The sequence below is a fragment of the Tachyglossus aculeatus genome, chromosome 7 (assembly GCF_015852505.1).
Source record: "Tachyglossus aculeatus isolate mTacAcu1 chromosome 7, mTacAcu1.pri, whole genome shotgun sequence".
NCBI classification, from domain to species: domain Eukaryota; kingdom Metazoa; phylum Chordata; class Mammalia; order Monotremata; family Tachyglossidae; genus Tachyglossus; species Tachyglossus aculeatus.
Genome location: NC_052072.1, coordinates 7,031,284 through 7,045,696, shown reverse-complemented (window position 1 = coordinate 7,045,696; position 14,413 = coordinate 7,031,284). Strand labels below are relative to the sequence as shown.

At 48.0% G+C, this 14,413-nt stretch overlaps 1 protein-coding gene across 1 annotated transcript in view; it reads right to left on the bottom strand.

The window, feature by feature from the left end:
- The window catches only part of CDK15 (cyclin dependent kinase 15), a 138,359-nt gene extending 125,992 nt beyond the window's left edge, over window positions 1-12,367 (bottom strand). The window contains exons 1-3 of the mRNA XM_038749494.1: window positions 12,227-12,367; window positions 9,930-10,091; window positions 8,286-8,413 (exon numbers count right to left, since the gene is read on the bottom strand). Of these exons, the coding sequence (XP_038605422.1) occupies window positions 8,286-8,413; window positions 9,930-10,091; window positions 12,227-12,331 (395 nt within the window). The 5' untranslated portion in view covers window positions 12,332-12,367. The remainder of the gene's footprint in view (window positions 1-8,285; window positions 8,414-9,929; window positions 10,092-12,226) is intronic.
- Window positions 12,368-14,413: the final 2,046 nt, after the last annotated feature.

Here is a 14,413-nt window from a genome sequence, read left to right as displayed (position 1 = left end):
ACTAATTGAGGCCCAGAGCAGCGTGGCTCAGTGGAAAGAGCCCGGACTTTGGAGTCAGAGGTCATGGGTTCAAATCCCAGCTCTGCCAATTGTCAGCTGTGTGACTTTGGGCAAGTCACTTCACTTCTCTGTGCCTCAGTTACCTCATCTGTAAAATGGGAATTAAGACTGTGAGCCCCCTGAGGGACAACCTGATCGCCTTGTAACTTCCCCAGCGCTTAGAACAGTGCTTTGCACATAGTAAGAGCTTAATAAAGCCATCAAAAAAAAAAGTGACTTGCCCAAAGTCACACAGCTGACAAGTGGTGGAGCCGGGATTAGAACCCATGAACTCTGACTCCCAAGCTCCGGCTCTTTCATCTGAGCCACGCTGCTTCCCAGTGACACTTAGACCAGGGGGAGAGGGGAGGTCTGATACAGTGCCAGCGCTTAGAACAGTGCTCTGCACATAGTAGCGCTTAACAAATGCCATCATCATCATCATCATCATGCATCGAGCACATTGAGCCTCATTGAACCTCAGTTCCCTCATCTGGAAAATGGGGACTGAGACTGTACGTCCCCCCGTGGGACAACCTGATCACATTGTAACCTCCCCAGCACTTAGAACAGGGCTTTACACACAGTAAGTGCTTAATAAATGCCATTATTATTATTATTATTATACATATAGAGCAGAGGGAGTTCCAAGCCACAGAGAGGATTCTTACCTTGATTGTGTTGCCAGAGGAAGCCCCGCAGCACTTACATACATATCTGTAATTTAATCTGTATCCGAATTAATCTGTATCTGTATTAATCTGTATCTGTATTAATTTAATCTGTATTAATATTAATATCTGCCTGCCCCCCCATCATCATCATCATCATCATCAATCGTACTTATTGAGCGCTTACTGTGTGCAGAGCACTGTACTTAGTGCTTGGGAAGTACAAGTTGGCAACATATACAGTCCCTACCCAACAGTGGGCTCACAGTCTAAAAGAGGGAGACAGAGAACAAAACCAAATATACTAACAAAATGAAATAAATGATAGATATGTACAAGTAAAATAAATAAATAAATAGAGTAATAAATCTGTACAAACATATATACATATAAACAGGTGCTGTGGGGAAGAGAAGGAGGTAAGATGGGGGGATGGAGAGGGGGACGAGGGGGAGAGGAAGGAAGGGGCTCAGTGTGGGAAGGCCTCCTGGAGGAGATGAGCTCTCAGTAGGGCCTCGAAGCTCTCAGTAGGGCTAGACCGTAAGCTCGTTGTGGGCAGGGAATGTCGCTGTTTATTGTTGTACTGAACTCTCCCAAGCTCTTAATACAGTGCTCTGCACACAGTAAGCGCTCAATAAATGCGAACGGATGAATGAGTGAATGAATGTGGGAAAGAGGTCCGTGGTGAGATTGGCGGGATCCGAGCACAGTGAGCAAGTTGGAGTTAAAAGAGCGAAGTGTGGGGGCCGAGCTGCTGGACTAGGAGATCCGCGAGGTAAGGATTACTACTACTACAGGACAGCGGGAATGGGATTTGGCAAAGGACTTGATTTCCAAGTTATTAAAAAGTGATTTCTCCCAAGAGGGTGATCCGGAACGGTGGTTCCAATTCCCTCCATTGCCCCGCCTCTGAAGGAAGGACCGGCAGGCAAAAATCTCTGGGATATTACTGCATCAATCGATCAATCGATCGATGGTATTTATTGAGTACTTAAGCGGAGGACAGGACGTTCTCGAGAAAGTATATCCATGGAGTCGCTATGATTCAGAGATGACTCGACAGCACTTAATAATAATAATAATACTGTGTGCAGAGCACTTGACTAAGTGCTTGGAAGAGTACAGCCACGTGTTGAGGCTAACCTGTGTTTAGTCAAGGAAAATGTTATCAGTGGCATTTATTGGATGCTTAATCAATTAACTGATCAACTATATTTATTTAGCACTTACTGTGTGCAGAGCACTGAACTAAGCACTTGGGAGAGTACAACACAACAATATAACAGACACATTCCCTGCCCAAAATGACATTTATTGGACGCTTAATCAATCAACTGATCAACTGCTTTTATTTAGCACTTACTTTGTGCAGAGCACTGAACTAAGTGCTTGGGAGAGTATATATGTATATATGTTTGTACATATTTATTACTCTATTTTATTTGTACATATCTATTCTATTTATTTTATTTTGTTAGTACGTTTGGTTTTGTTCTCTGTCTCCCCCTTTTAGACTGTGAGCCCACTGTTGGGTAGGGACTGTCTCCATATGTTGCCAATTTGTACTTCCCAAGCGCTTAGTACAGTGCTCTGCACATAGTAAGCGCTCAATAAATACGATTGATGATGATGATGAGAGTACAACACAACAATATAACAGACACATTCCCTGCCCACAGTGAGTTTAGATTGTAAACTAGATTAGATGGTTTACAATCTATCATGTAATAACAATAATGGTGGTATTTGTTAAGCGCTTACTATGTGCAAAGCACTGTTCTAAGTGCTGAGGGGATACAAGATGATCAGGTTGTCCCACATGGGGCTCCGTATTAATCCCCATTTTACAGATGAGGGAACTGAGGCACAGATAAGTGACTTGTCCAAAGTCACACAGCTGACAATTGGCAGAGCCGGGATTTGAACCCATGACCTCTGACTCCAAAGCCCGGGCTCTTTCCACTGAGCCACGCTGCTTCTCTACTTTCCAAGCGCTTAGTACAGTGCTCTGCACGCAGTAAGCGCTCAATGAATACGATTGAATGAATTGTAGCTTCCACGGGAAAGCAGTGTGACTCAGAGGAAAGAGCCTGGGCTGTGGAGTAAGAGGTCATGGGTTCAAATCCCAGCTCCGCCACTTGTCAGCTGTGTGACTTTGGGCAAGTCACTTCTCTGGGCCTCAGTGGCCTCATCTGTAAAATGGGGATTAAGATTGTGAGCCCCACATAGGACAACCTGATCACCTTGTATCCTCCCCAGCACTTAGAACAGTGCTTTGCACATAGTAAGTGCTTAACAAATGCAAAAATTATTATTATTATTATTATTAATCATTCAGTCAATTCATCAATAGTATTTAGTGAGTACTTACTGTGTGCTCACTACATTAACAGCTTATGAGAGTACAATACAAAAGAATTAGCAGCCATGTTCCCAGCCCATAATGAGCTCACAGTCTAGAGTGGAAGGTAGACATTCACATGAATAATTAAGTCATTTATAATATATAATTTAAAGATAGGTACGTAAGTGCTGTGGGGTTGGGCGTGGGGAGACTATCAAATGTACTAAGTACTTAGGCGAGGACAACGCTTGTCTGCTGCATGACTTTCAACAAGTGACTTCACTTTTCTGGGCCTCAGTGACCTCATCTTTAAAATGGGGATTGAGGCTGTGAACCCCATGTGGGACAGGGACTGTGTCCAACCCGATGCGCTTGTATCAACCCCAGCGACTAGTAAGCGAAGCAGCGTGGCTCAGTGGAAAGAGGCCGGGCTTGGGAGTCAGAGGTCATGGGTTCAAATCCCGGCTCTGCCAAATGTCAGCTGTGTGACTTCGGGCAAGTCACTTCACTTCTCTGGGCCTCAGTGACCTCATCTTTAAAATGGGGATTGAGGCTGTGAACCCCATGTGGGACAGGGACTGTGTCCAACCCGATGCGCTTGTATCAACCCCAGCGACTAGTAAGCGAAGCAGCGTGGCTCAGTGGAAAGAGGCCGGGCTTGGGAGTCAGAGGTCATGGGTTCAAATCCCGGCTCTGCCAAATGTCAGCTGTGTGACTTCGGGCAAGTCACTTCACTTCTCTGGGCCTCAGTGACCTCATCTTTAAAATGGGGATTGAGGCTGTGAACCCCATGTGGGACAGGGACTGTGTCCAACCCGATGCGCTTGTATCAACCCCAGCGACTAGTAAGCGAAGCAGCGTGGCTCAGTGGAAAGAGGCCGGGCTTGGGAGTCAGAGGTCATGGGTTCAAATCCCGGCTCCGCCAATTGTCAGCTGTGTGACTTTGGGCAAGTCACTTCACTTCTCTGGGCCTCAGTGACCTCATCTTTAAAATGGGGATTGAGGCTGTGAGCCCCATGTGGGACAGGGACTATGTCCAACCCGATGTGCTTGTATCAACCCCAGCGACTAGTAAGAGAAGCAGCATGGCTCAGTGGAAAGAGTCCAGGCTTGGGAGTCAGAGGTCATGGGTTCAAATCCTGGCTCCGCCAAATGTCAGCTGTGTGACTTTGGGCAAGTCACTTCACTTCTCTGGGCCTCAGTGACCTCATCTTTAAAATGGGGATTGAGGCTGTGAGCCCCATGTGGGACAGGGACTATGTCCAACCCGATGCGCTTGTATCAACCCCAGCAACTAGTAAGCGAAGCAGCGTGGCTCAGTGGAAAGAGGCCGGGCTTGGGAGTCAGAGGTCATGGGTTCAAATCCCGGCTCTGCCAAATGTCAGCTGTGTGACTTCGGGCAAGTCACTTCACTTCTCTGGGCCTCAGTGACCTCATCTTTAAAATGGGGATTGAGGCTGTGAACCCCATGTGGGACAGGGACTGTGTCCAACCCGATGCGCTTGTATCAACCCCAGCGACTAGTAAGCGAAGCAGCGTGGCTCAGTGGAAAGAGGCCGGGCTTGGGAGTCAGAGGTCATGGGTTCAAATCCCGGCTCCGCCAATTGTCAGCTGTGTGACTTTGGGCAAGTCACTTCACTTCTCTGGGCCTCAGTGACCTCATCTTTAAAATGGGGATTGAGGCTGTGAGCCCCATGTGGGACAGGGACTATGTCCAACCCGATGCGCTTGTATCAACCCCAGCGACTAGTAAGAGAAGCAGCAGGGCTCAGTGGAAAGAGTCCAGGCTTGGGAGTCAGAGGTCATGGGTTCAAATCCTGGCTCCGCCAAATGTCAGCTGTGTGACTTTGGGCAAGTCACTTCACTTCTCTGGGCCTCAGTTCCCTCATCTTTAAAATGGGGATGAAGACTGTGAGCCCCACGTGGGACAGGGACTGTGTCCAACCCGATGTGCTTGTATCAACCCCAGCGACTAGTAAGAGAAGCAGCATGGCTCAGTGGAAAGAGACTGGGCTTGGAAGTCAGAGGTCATGGGTTCAAATCCCGGCTCCACCAATAGTCAGCTGTGTGACTTTGGACAAGTCACTTCACTTCTCTGGGCCTCAGTTCCCTCATCTTTAAAATGGGGATGAAGACTGTGAGCCCCACGTGGGACAGGGACTGTGTCCAACCCGATGTGCTTGTATCAACCCCAGCGACTAGTAAGAGAAGCAGCATGGCTCAGTGGAAAGAGCCCAGGCTTGGGAGTCAGAGGTCATGGGTTCAAATCCCGGCTCCACCAAGTCAGCTGTGTGACTTTGGACAAGTCACTTCACTTCTCTGGGCCTCAGTTCCCTCATCTTTAAAATGGGGATGAAGACTGTGAGCCCCACGTGGGACAGGAACTGTGTCCAACCTGATGCGCTTGTATCAACCCCAGCGACTAGTAAGAGAAGCAGCGTGGCTCAGTGGAAAGAGCCCAGGCTTGGGAGTCAGAGGTCATGGGTTCAAATCCTGGCTCTGCCAATAGTCAGCTGTGTGACTTTGGGCAAGTCACTTCCCTTCTCTGGGCCTCAGTTCCCTCATCTATAAAATGGGGATGAAGACTGGGAGCCCCACGTGGGACAACCTGATCACTTTGTATCCTCCCCAGTGCTTAGAACAGTGCTTTGCACATAGTAAGTGCTTAACAAATGCCATCATCATTATTATTAGTAGTAGTAGTAGTACAGTGCCTGACACATAGTAAGCACTTAATAAATTGTCTTGTCTTATGCCGCTGAGTCGTCTCTGACCCGTAGCGCTTAGAACAGTGCTTTGCACATAGTAAGAGCTTAATAAATGCCATTATTATTATTATTATTATTATTATAGCGATTCCATCCATGGACACATCTCTCCCAGAACGCCCCACCTCCATCAGCAATCGTTCCGGTGGCGTATCCAGAGAGTTTTTCTTGGTAAAAATCCGGAATTGTTTCACCATTGCCTCCTTTCTCATAGTAAATTTGAATCTCCGCCCTCGACTCTCTCCCTTGCTGCTGCTGCCCGGCGCCGTTGAGTTTTGATTTGTAGCAGTTGGCTTGCCGCTGGTCCAGTGCTCTGCACACAGTAAGCGCTCAATAAATACGATTGATTGATAGCCACTGGCCAAGCTAGGAATGGAATGGACAGGCCTCGGCTTCACTCTCCCTCCCGCGATCGAGACTGGCAGAGGACTGGAAATTCTCCATTCATTCCATTCCATCGTATTTATTGAGCGCTTACTGTGTGCAGAGCACTGTACTAAGCACTTGGGAAGTACAAGTTCATTCATTCATTCCATTGCATTTATTGAGCGCTTACTGTGTGTAGAGCACTGTACTAAGCGCTTGGGAAGTACAAGTTGGCAACATAAAGAGACGGTCCTTACCCAACAGTGGGCTCTCAGTCTAGTTCCCTTACAGATGAGGGAACTGAGGCCCAGAGAAGTGAAGTGACTTGCCAACGGTCACACGGCTGACAAGTGGCGGAGCCAGGATTTGAACCCATGACCTCTGACTTCAAAGCCCAGGCTCTTTCCACTGAGCCACGCTGCTAGTATCTACAAGCTAATTATTATTACCTAGGAATATTATTATTATTACTTATAATAATAATAATAATTATTATTATATTATTATTATAATTATTATTACTTAGTATTATTACCTAGTATTAGGTAATAACCTAATTAGTAGGTCCAACCTGATTAGCTTGGACCTACCCCAGTGCTTAGAACAGTGCTTGGCACATAGTAAGCGCTGAACAAGCACCCGAACTCTTATTACTATTATTTTTAGTTTGTATCTACAAGCTAATTGCAACCAAATTATTATTAGCTTGTACTGGACACGCAGGGGCTGTGTCCAACCTGATTAGCTCGTATTTAGCCCAGTGCTTAGAACAGTGCTTGGCACATAATAAGCACTTCTAGACTGGGAGCCCGTTGTTGGGTAGGGATTATAATAATGACTTAATAAATACCACAGTTATTACCATTCCCTGTGCCTCAGTGACCTCATCTGTAAAATAGGGAGGAAGACTGTGAAGTCGATGTGGGACAGGGGCTGAGTCCAGTATGATTTGCCTCTATTCCCCCACAGCGCTCAGTACAGTGGAAAGGACACGGGCTTTAGAGTCAGAGGTCATGGGTTCAAAATCCCAGCTCCGCCACTTGTCATCATCAATCATATTTATTGAGCACTTACTGTGTGCAGAGCACTGTACTAAGCGCTTGGGAAGTACAAGCTGGCAACATATAGAGATGATCCCTACCCAACAGCGGGCTCACAGTCAGCTGTGTGACTTTGGGCAAGTCACTTCACTTTGGGCAAGTCCCCCCCCTCCAGCCTTACCTCCTTCCCCTCCCCACAGCACCTGTATATATGTGTATATGTTTGTACGGATTTATTACTCTATTTATTTATTTTATTTTACATATTTATTCTAATTATTTTATTTTGTTAATATTTTTTGTTTTGTTCTCTGTCTCCCCCTTCTAGACTGCGAGCCCACTGTTGGGTAGGGACTGTCTCTATATGTTGCCAACTTGTACTTCCCAAGTGCTTAGTACAGTGCTCTGCACACAGTAAATGCTCAATAAATGCGATTGAATAAATGAACTTCTCTGCGCCTCAGTTCCCTCATCTGTAAAATCGGGATGAAGACTGTGAGCCCCCCATGGGACAACCTGATCACCTCGAAACCTCCCCAGCGCTTAGAGCAGTTCTTTGCACATAGTAAGTGTTTAATAAATGCTATCATTACTATTATTATTATTATTATTATTATTACCATCCCTGGCACATAGTAAGTGCTTAACAAGTAAGTGGGAAGCAGTGTGGCTCCGGATTTTGGAGTCAGAGGCCATGGGTTCAAATCCCGGCTCCGCCACTTGTCAGCTGTGTGACTTTGGGCAAGTCACTTCACTTCCCTGGGCCTCAGTTCCCTCGTCTGTAAAATGGGGATGAAGACTGTGAGCCCCTAGTGGGACAACCTGATTACCTTGTATCTACCCCAGCACTTAGAATGGTGCTTTGCACATAGTAAGCGCTTAACAAATACCAGCATTATTATTAACAAATACTAGAATTATGATGATCAGAATTGGGAGACACAATCCCTGCCCTCCGCGAGCTGACGGTTTCCTCGTCCCCCACCACTGGAGCGGCCCAGTGAGGGTCCGCGGGCCGGGAGCGTGGGGGCCGAGGGAGGGTGGTCCGCTCACTCACCGGCTGATGCCTTTGTAGACGGTGGCATAGGTGCCCTTGCCCAGCTTCTCCAAGTTCAGGTAAGATGAGGCTGCACCGAAGGGGAGGCCCGGCCTCGGCTGTGATGGACGCAAGGGCCCGTGTTTAGCCTGGGGATTCAAGGGAACCTGAGTTCAAATCCTGCCCCTGCCGTGGGACCCGTCTGGGGAAGATCACTTGCAGAAATTACCTTGGAATAATAATAATTATAATAATAATAGTGGCATTTATTGGGGAAGGTTGCTTGGAGAAACAGACTGTGAGCCCGCTGTTGGGTAGGGACTGTATGTGTTGCCGACTTGTACTTCCCAAGCGCTTAGTACAGTGCTCTGCACACAGTAAGCGCTCAATAAATACGATTGACTGATTGATTACCTTGGAATAATAATAATGATGATGGCATTTATTAAGCACTTACTATGTGCCAAGCACTGTTCTAAGCACTGGGATAGATAGAAGGTGATCAAGTTGTCCCACGTGGGGCTCACAGTCTTAATCCCCATTTTACAGATGAGGTCACTGAGGCTCAGAGAAATGAAGTGACTTGCTCAAAGTCACCCAGCTGACAATTGGCGGATCTGGGATTAGAACTCTGATTCCCAAGCCCATGCTCTTTCCACTGAGCCACGCTGCTGCTCCAAGGGGGCTGGGATTCAGGGGCTCCGGGTTCATTCACTCATTCATTCATTCAGTCGTATTTATTGAGCGCTTACTGTGTGCAGAGCACTGGACTAAGTGCTTGGGAAGTACAAGTTTTCTAATTCATTCATTCATTCAATCGTATTTATTGAGCGCTTACTGTGTGCACAGCACTGGACTAAGCGCTTGGGAAGTACAAGTTTTCTAATTCATTCATTCATTCAATCGTATTTATTGAGCGCTTACTGTGCGCAGAGCACTGTACTAAGCGCTTGGGAAATACAAGTTGGCAACATCTAGAGACGGTCCCTACCCCACAACAGGCTCACAGTCTAGAAGGGGGAGACAGACAACAAAACAAAACATATAAACCAAATAAAGTAAATAGACTAAATATGTACAAATAAAATAAATAAATAAATAGAGTAATAAATCCGTACAAACATATATAGATATATACAGGTGCTGTGGGGAGGGGAAGGAGGTAAGGCAGGGGGGATGGGGAGGAGGGTGTTCAGTGTGGGAAGACCTCCTGGAGGAGGTGAGCTCTCAGTAGGGCTTTGAAGGAAGGAAGAGAGCTAGCTTGGTGGATGTGCGGAGCTAATCCCAGCTCTACTGTGTGATCCCGGAATTAGGACAGGTCAATTAGAGAGGTTGACCGGGAAGGGGACGGGGCTGAGATTCAGGGGCGTCATGTTCTCTATTCCGGCCCTTTTGGGTGACCCCGGGCAGGTCACTCGACTTCTCCAGGCCTCCGGGCCCTCATCTGTAAAATGGGAAGGAGCTGTGGCTCTCCCAACTTCTTAGGAGGAGAGCCCAACATGGGACAGCCCCATCCTGTCTGAGTAGCTCGGATCTACCCCGGGGCTGCCGTCCACCCACTAATGACCGCGGACATCCTTCTCATTTCCCCCCGGGGCCGGGACACCAGTGGGAGCCGAGGGATTGGATCCGGAGGCAGAGGGATCCCCTGGGCCGCACGCTCACCGCCGGGAAGCCGAGGGCCGGATCCCGCTCCTGGGAAGGGTCAGTGGGGCCGTGGGGTCCGTCTCCACTGCACGTCCGGGGCCGGAGGGAAGGGAGGGAGGGCGGGGAGTCCGATGGAGTAGCCGCTGCCGTCGTCGCTGCCGCCTCTTTTACCTCCAGGAGCTGGAGGACAGAGCCCGGGCCGAGGCCCGGAGCAAAATCAAGATAGGCCGCGATGAGGGAAGGGTGGGCGAGGAGCCGGTGAGGGGACTATGTCTTCTTTGTGCGTCTTTTCTAATAATAATACTATGTGCCAAGCACCGTTCCAAGCACTGGGGTGGATACAAGCACATTTTATTCCCCTCACCCAAAACTCCCCCCAGGGTGTAAGATCCCTCCCACATCCCACCAAACCTTGCTAACCACCTCAGGCTGGCCTTCCCAGAGGCCTAGCCCGGCTGGTGAAACTTTCCTCTGGGGCTTGGGACCCCTCCAGCACTGTCATCATCATCATCAATCGTATTTATTGAGCGCTTACTGTGTGCAGAGCACTGTGTACAGAGCACTGTACTAAGCATGTACTGTCATGTCTCTTTGCCAACATCCTCCTCTCTCTTCATTCATTCATTCATTCAATCGTATTTATTGAACGCCTACTGTGTGCAGAGCACTGTACTAAGCGCTTGGGAAGTACAAGTTGGCAACATATAGAGACGGTCCCTACCCAACAGTGGGCTCACAGTCTAGAAGACTGGCCTTCACGGTGAGTTTGCTGGCCCTACGGGCCTACATTGCCCGGACACCTCAGCAGGCCGGGCCTCTCGCTCTGCCGCACGTCACTCCTTCAATCAATCAATCAATCGTATTTATTGAGTGCTTACTGTGTGCAGAGCACTGTACTAAGCACTTGGGAAGTACAAGTAGGAAACATATAGAGACAGTCCCTACCCAACAGTGGGCTCACAGTCTAAAAGGACTCTAAAAGGCTCCTTCAGGGAGCCAAGACGCCAGGATGCCTCCAACGGGGCCTACCCAGCGCTTAGAACAGTGCCCAGCACTTAGAACAGTGCTTTGCACATAGTAAGCGCTTAATAAATGCCATCATTATTATTATTATTATTATTACCTCACTCCTCTTCAGGTGCCCCAGAGGGTTGAGGCCAGCGAACCCTCCCTGCCGCTCCAGCCCCAAACACCAGAAGAAGTAAAAAAATCTCCCTTCACTCAGGGGACCCCCCGGGATGCAGGATGCAGCCCGCAAATCCTCCATTCCGGCGGCTAATTTGCCTTTCCACCAGATTCCTTCATTCTTTCAGTTGTATTTATTGAGCGCTTACCATGTGCAGAACACTGTACTAAGCGCTTGGGAAGTCCAAGTCGGCGATATATGATAATAATAATGGCATTTATTAAGCACTTACTATGTGCAAAGCACTGTTCTAAGCGCTGGGGAGGTTACGAAGTGATCAGTTCGTCCCACGGGGGGCTCACAGTCTTCATCCCCATTTTACAGATGAGGGAACTGAGGCCTGGAGAAGTGAAGTGACTTGCCCAAAGTCACACAGCTGACTAGTGGAGGAGCTGGGATATAGAGACGATCCCTATATAGAGACATATAGAGACGGTCCCTACCCAACAACGGTCTCACTGGCTATATATGTATATATGTTTGTACATATTTGTTACTCTATTTATTTATTTATTTTACTTGTACGTATCTATTCTATTTATTTTATTTTGTTAGTATATTTGGTTTTGTGCTCTGTCTCCCCCTTCTAGACTGTGAGCCCACTGTTGGGTAGGGACTGTCTCTATATGTTGCCAACTTGTACTTCCCAAGCGCTTAGTCCAGTGCTCTTGCACACAGTAAGCGCTCAATAAATACAACTGATGATTGATGCTGTGAGCCCACTGTTGGGTAGGGACTGTCTCTATATGTTGCCAATTTGTACTTCCCAAGCGCTTAGTCCAGTGCTCTGCGCACAGTAAGCGCTCAATAAATACAATTGATGATTGATGCTGTGAGCCCACTGTTGGGTAGGGACTGTCTCTATATGTTGCCAACTTGTACTTCCCAAGCGCTTAGTCCAGTGCTCTGCACACAGTAAGCGCTCAATAAATACGATTGATGATTGATGATGATGATAGAAGGGGGAGACAGACAACAAAACAAAACATGTGGACAGGTGTCAAGTCATCAATAGAAATAAAGCTTAGATGCACAGGATGCTTCTCGGTGGGGAATTTGGATCCCCGGCAGGGATCCGTCGGCCTCCTCAATTTATCGGAAGACGGTCCAGATCGCGTGCGCCAAATACCTCGACCTCGGGGGCAGGCTGGCTTCTCGGCCTTCTGCGGGGGTCCCCGTCCCCGACGTGGGAGCAGCTGCAACCGGCGTTGGTGCACAGTTCTTGACCCATCATCAGCCTCTTGGTCCAGGCGAGAAAGGTACCGCGGGTGTCCTCGGCAGTCCCTGCCGGCTAGGCCCATCCCTCTCCAGCCGGGGGTCAGTGCTGCCGGGCGGCTCAGCCGACTCACATGAGATCTGAGCTTGCAAGCACCCTCATGTGACTTCAGCAATTTCTCCCCTCCGCAGTCAGGCGGAGGAGACCTCGGAAGGAAAGGCCGCCCGCTCCGATCCGGACGTGCCGCTGGAAATGCACGCGTCATGCGGATCTACAGAGGGAGGCTTTCTAATGGACTGAATCTCGGAAATCGATGCTCTCGTTCGAGCGTTGGAGGGATGCCACGTGCTTCTGTGCTGAGGTTTCACTGGGCAGTCAGGTGAGTCTTTTTTATCAGAATATAAAGTGGTGGGAGGGAAGGAGTAGTGTGCCCTACTGATTAGAGCATGGGCCTGGGATTCATTCATTCAATTGTATTTATTGAGCGCTTACTGTGTGCAGAGCACTGTGAGTCTTTTTTACCAGAATATAAAGCGGTGGGAGGGAGGGAGTAGTGTGGCCTACTGATTAGAGCATGGGCCTGGGATTCATTCGTTCAATTGTATTTATTGAGCGCTTACTGTGTGCAGAGCACTGTGAGTCTTTTCTACCAGAATATAAAGCGGTGGGAGGGAAGGAGTAGCGTGGCCTACTGATTAGAGCATGGGCCTGGGATTCATTCATTCAATTGTATTTATTGAGCGCTTACTGTGCGCAGAACACTGTGAGTCTTTTTTACCAGTATATAAAGCGGTGGGAGGGAAGGAGTAGTGTGGCCTACTGATTAGAGCATGGGCCTGGGATTCATTCATTCAATTGTATTTATTGAGCGCTTACTGTGTGCAGAGCACTGTGAGTCTTTTCTACCAGAATATAAAGCGGTGGGAGGGAAGGAGTAGCGTGGCCTACTGATTAGAGCATGGGCCGGGGATTCATTCATTCAACTGTATTTATTGAGCGCTTACTGTGTGCAGAGCACTGTGAGTCTTTTTTACCAGAATATAAAGCAGTGGGAGGGAAGGAGTAGTGTGGCCTACTGATTAGAGCATGGGCCTGGGATTCATTCGTTCAATTGTATTTATTGAGCGCTTACTGTGTGCAGAGCACTGTGAGTCTTTTTTACCAGAATATAAAGCGGTGGGAGGGAAGGAGTAGTGTGGCCTACTGATTAGAGCATGGGCTGGGGATTCATTCATTCAATTGTATTTATTGAGCGCTTACTGTGTGCAGAGCACTGTGAGTCTTTATTACCAGAATATAAAGCGGTGGGAGGGAAGGAGTAGTGTGGCCTACTGATTAGAGCATGGGCCGGGGATTCATTCATTCAATTGTATTTATTGAGCGCTTACTGTGTGCAGAGCACTGTGAGTCTTTTCTACCAGAATATAAAGCGGTGGGAGGGAAGGAGTAGCGTGGCCTACTGATTAGAGCATGGGCCTGGGATTCATTCATTCAATTGTATTTATTGAGCGCTTACTGTGCGCAGAACACTGTGAGTCTTTTTTACCAGTATATAAAGCGGTGGGAGGGAAGGAGTAGTGTGGCCTACTGATTAGAGCATGGGCCTGGGATTCATTCATTCAATTGTATTTATTGAGCGCTTACTGTGTGCAGAGCACTGTGAGTCTTTTCTACCAGAATATAAAGCGGTGGGAGGGAAGGAGTAGCGTGGCCTACTGATTAGAGCATGGGCCGGGGATTCATTCATTCAACTGTATTTATTGAGCGCTTACTGTGTGCAGAGCACTGTGAGTCTTTTTTACCAGAATATAAAGCAGTGGGAGGGAAGGAGTAGTGTGGCCTACTGATTAGAGCATGGGCCTGGGATTCATTCGTTCAATTGTATTTATTGAGCGCTTACTGTGTGCAGAGCACTGTGAGTCTTTTTTACCAGAATATAAAGCGGTGGGAGGGAAGGAGTAGTGTGGCCTACTGATTAGAGCATGGGCTGGGGATTCATTCATTCAATTGTATTTATTGAGCGCTTACTGTGTGCAGAGCACTGTGAGTCTTTATTACCAGAATATAAAGCGGTGGGAGGGAAGGAGTAGTGTGGCCTAC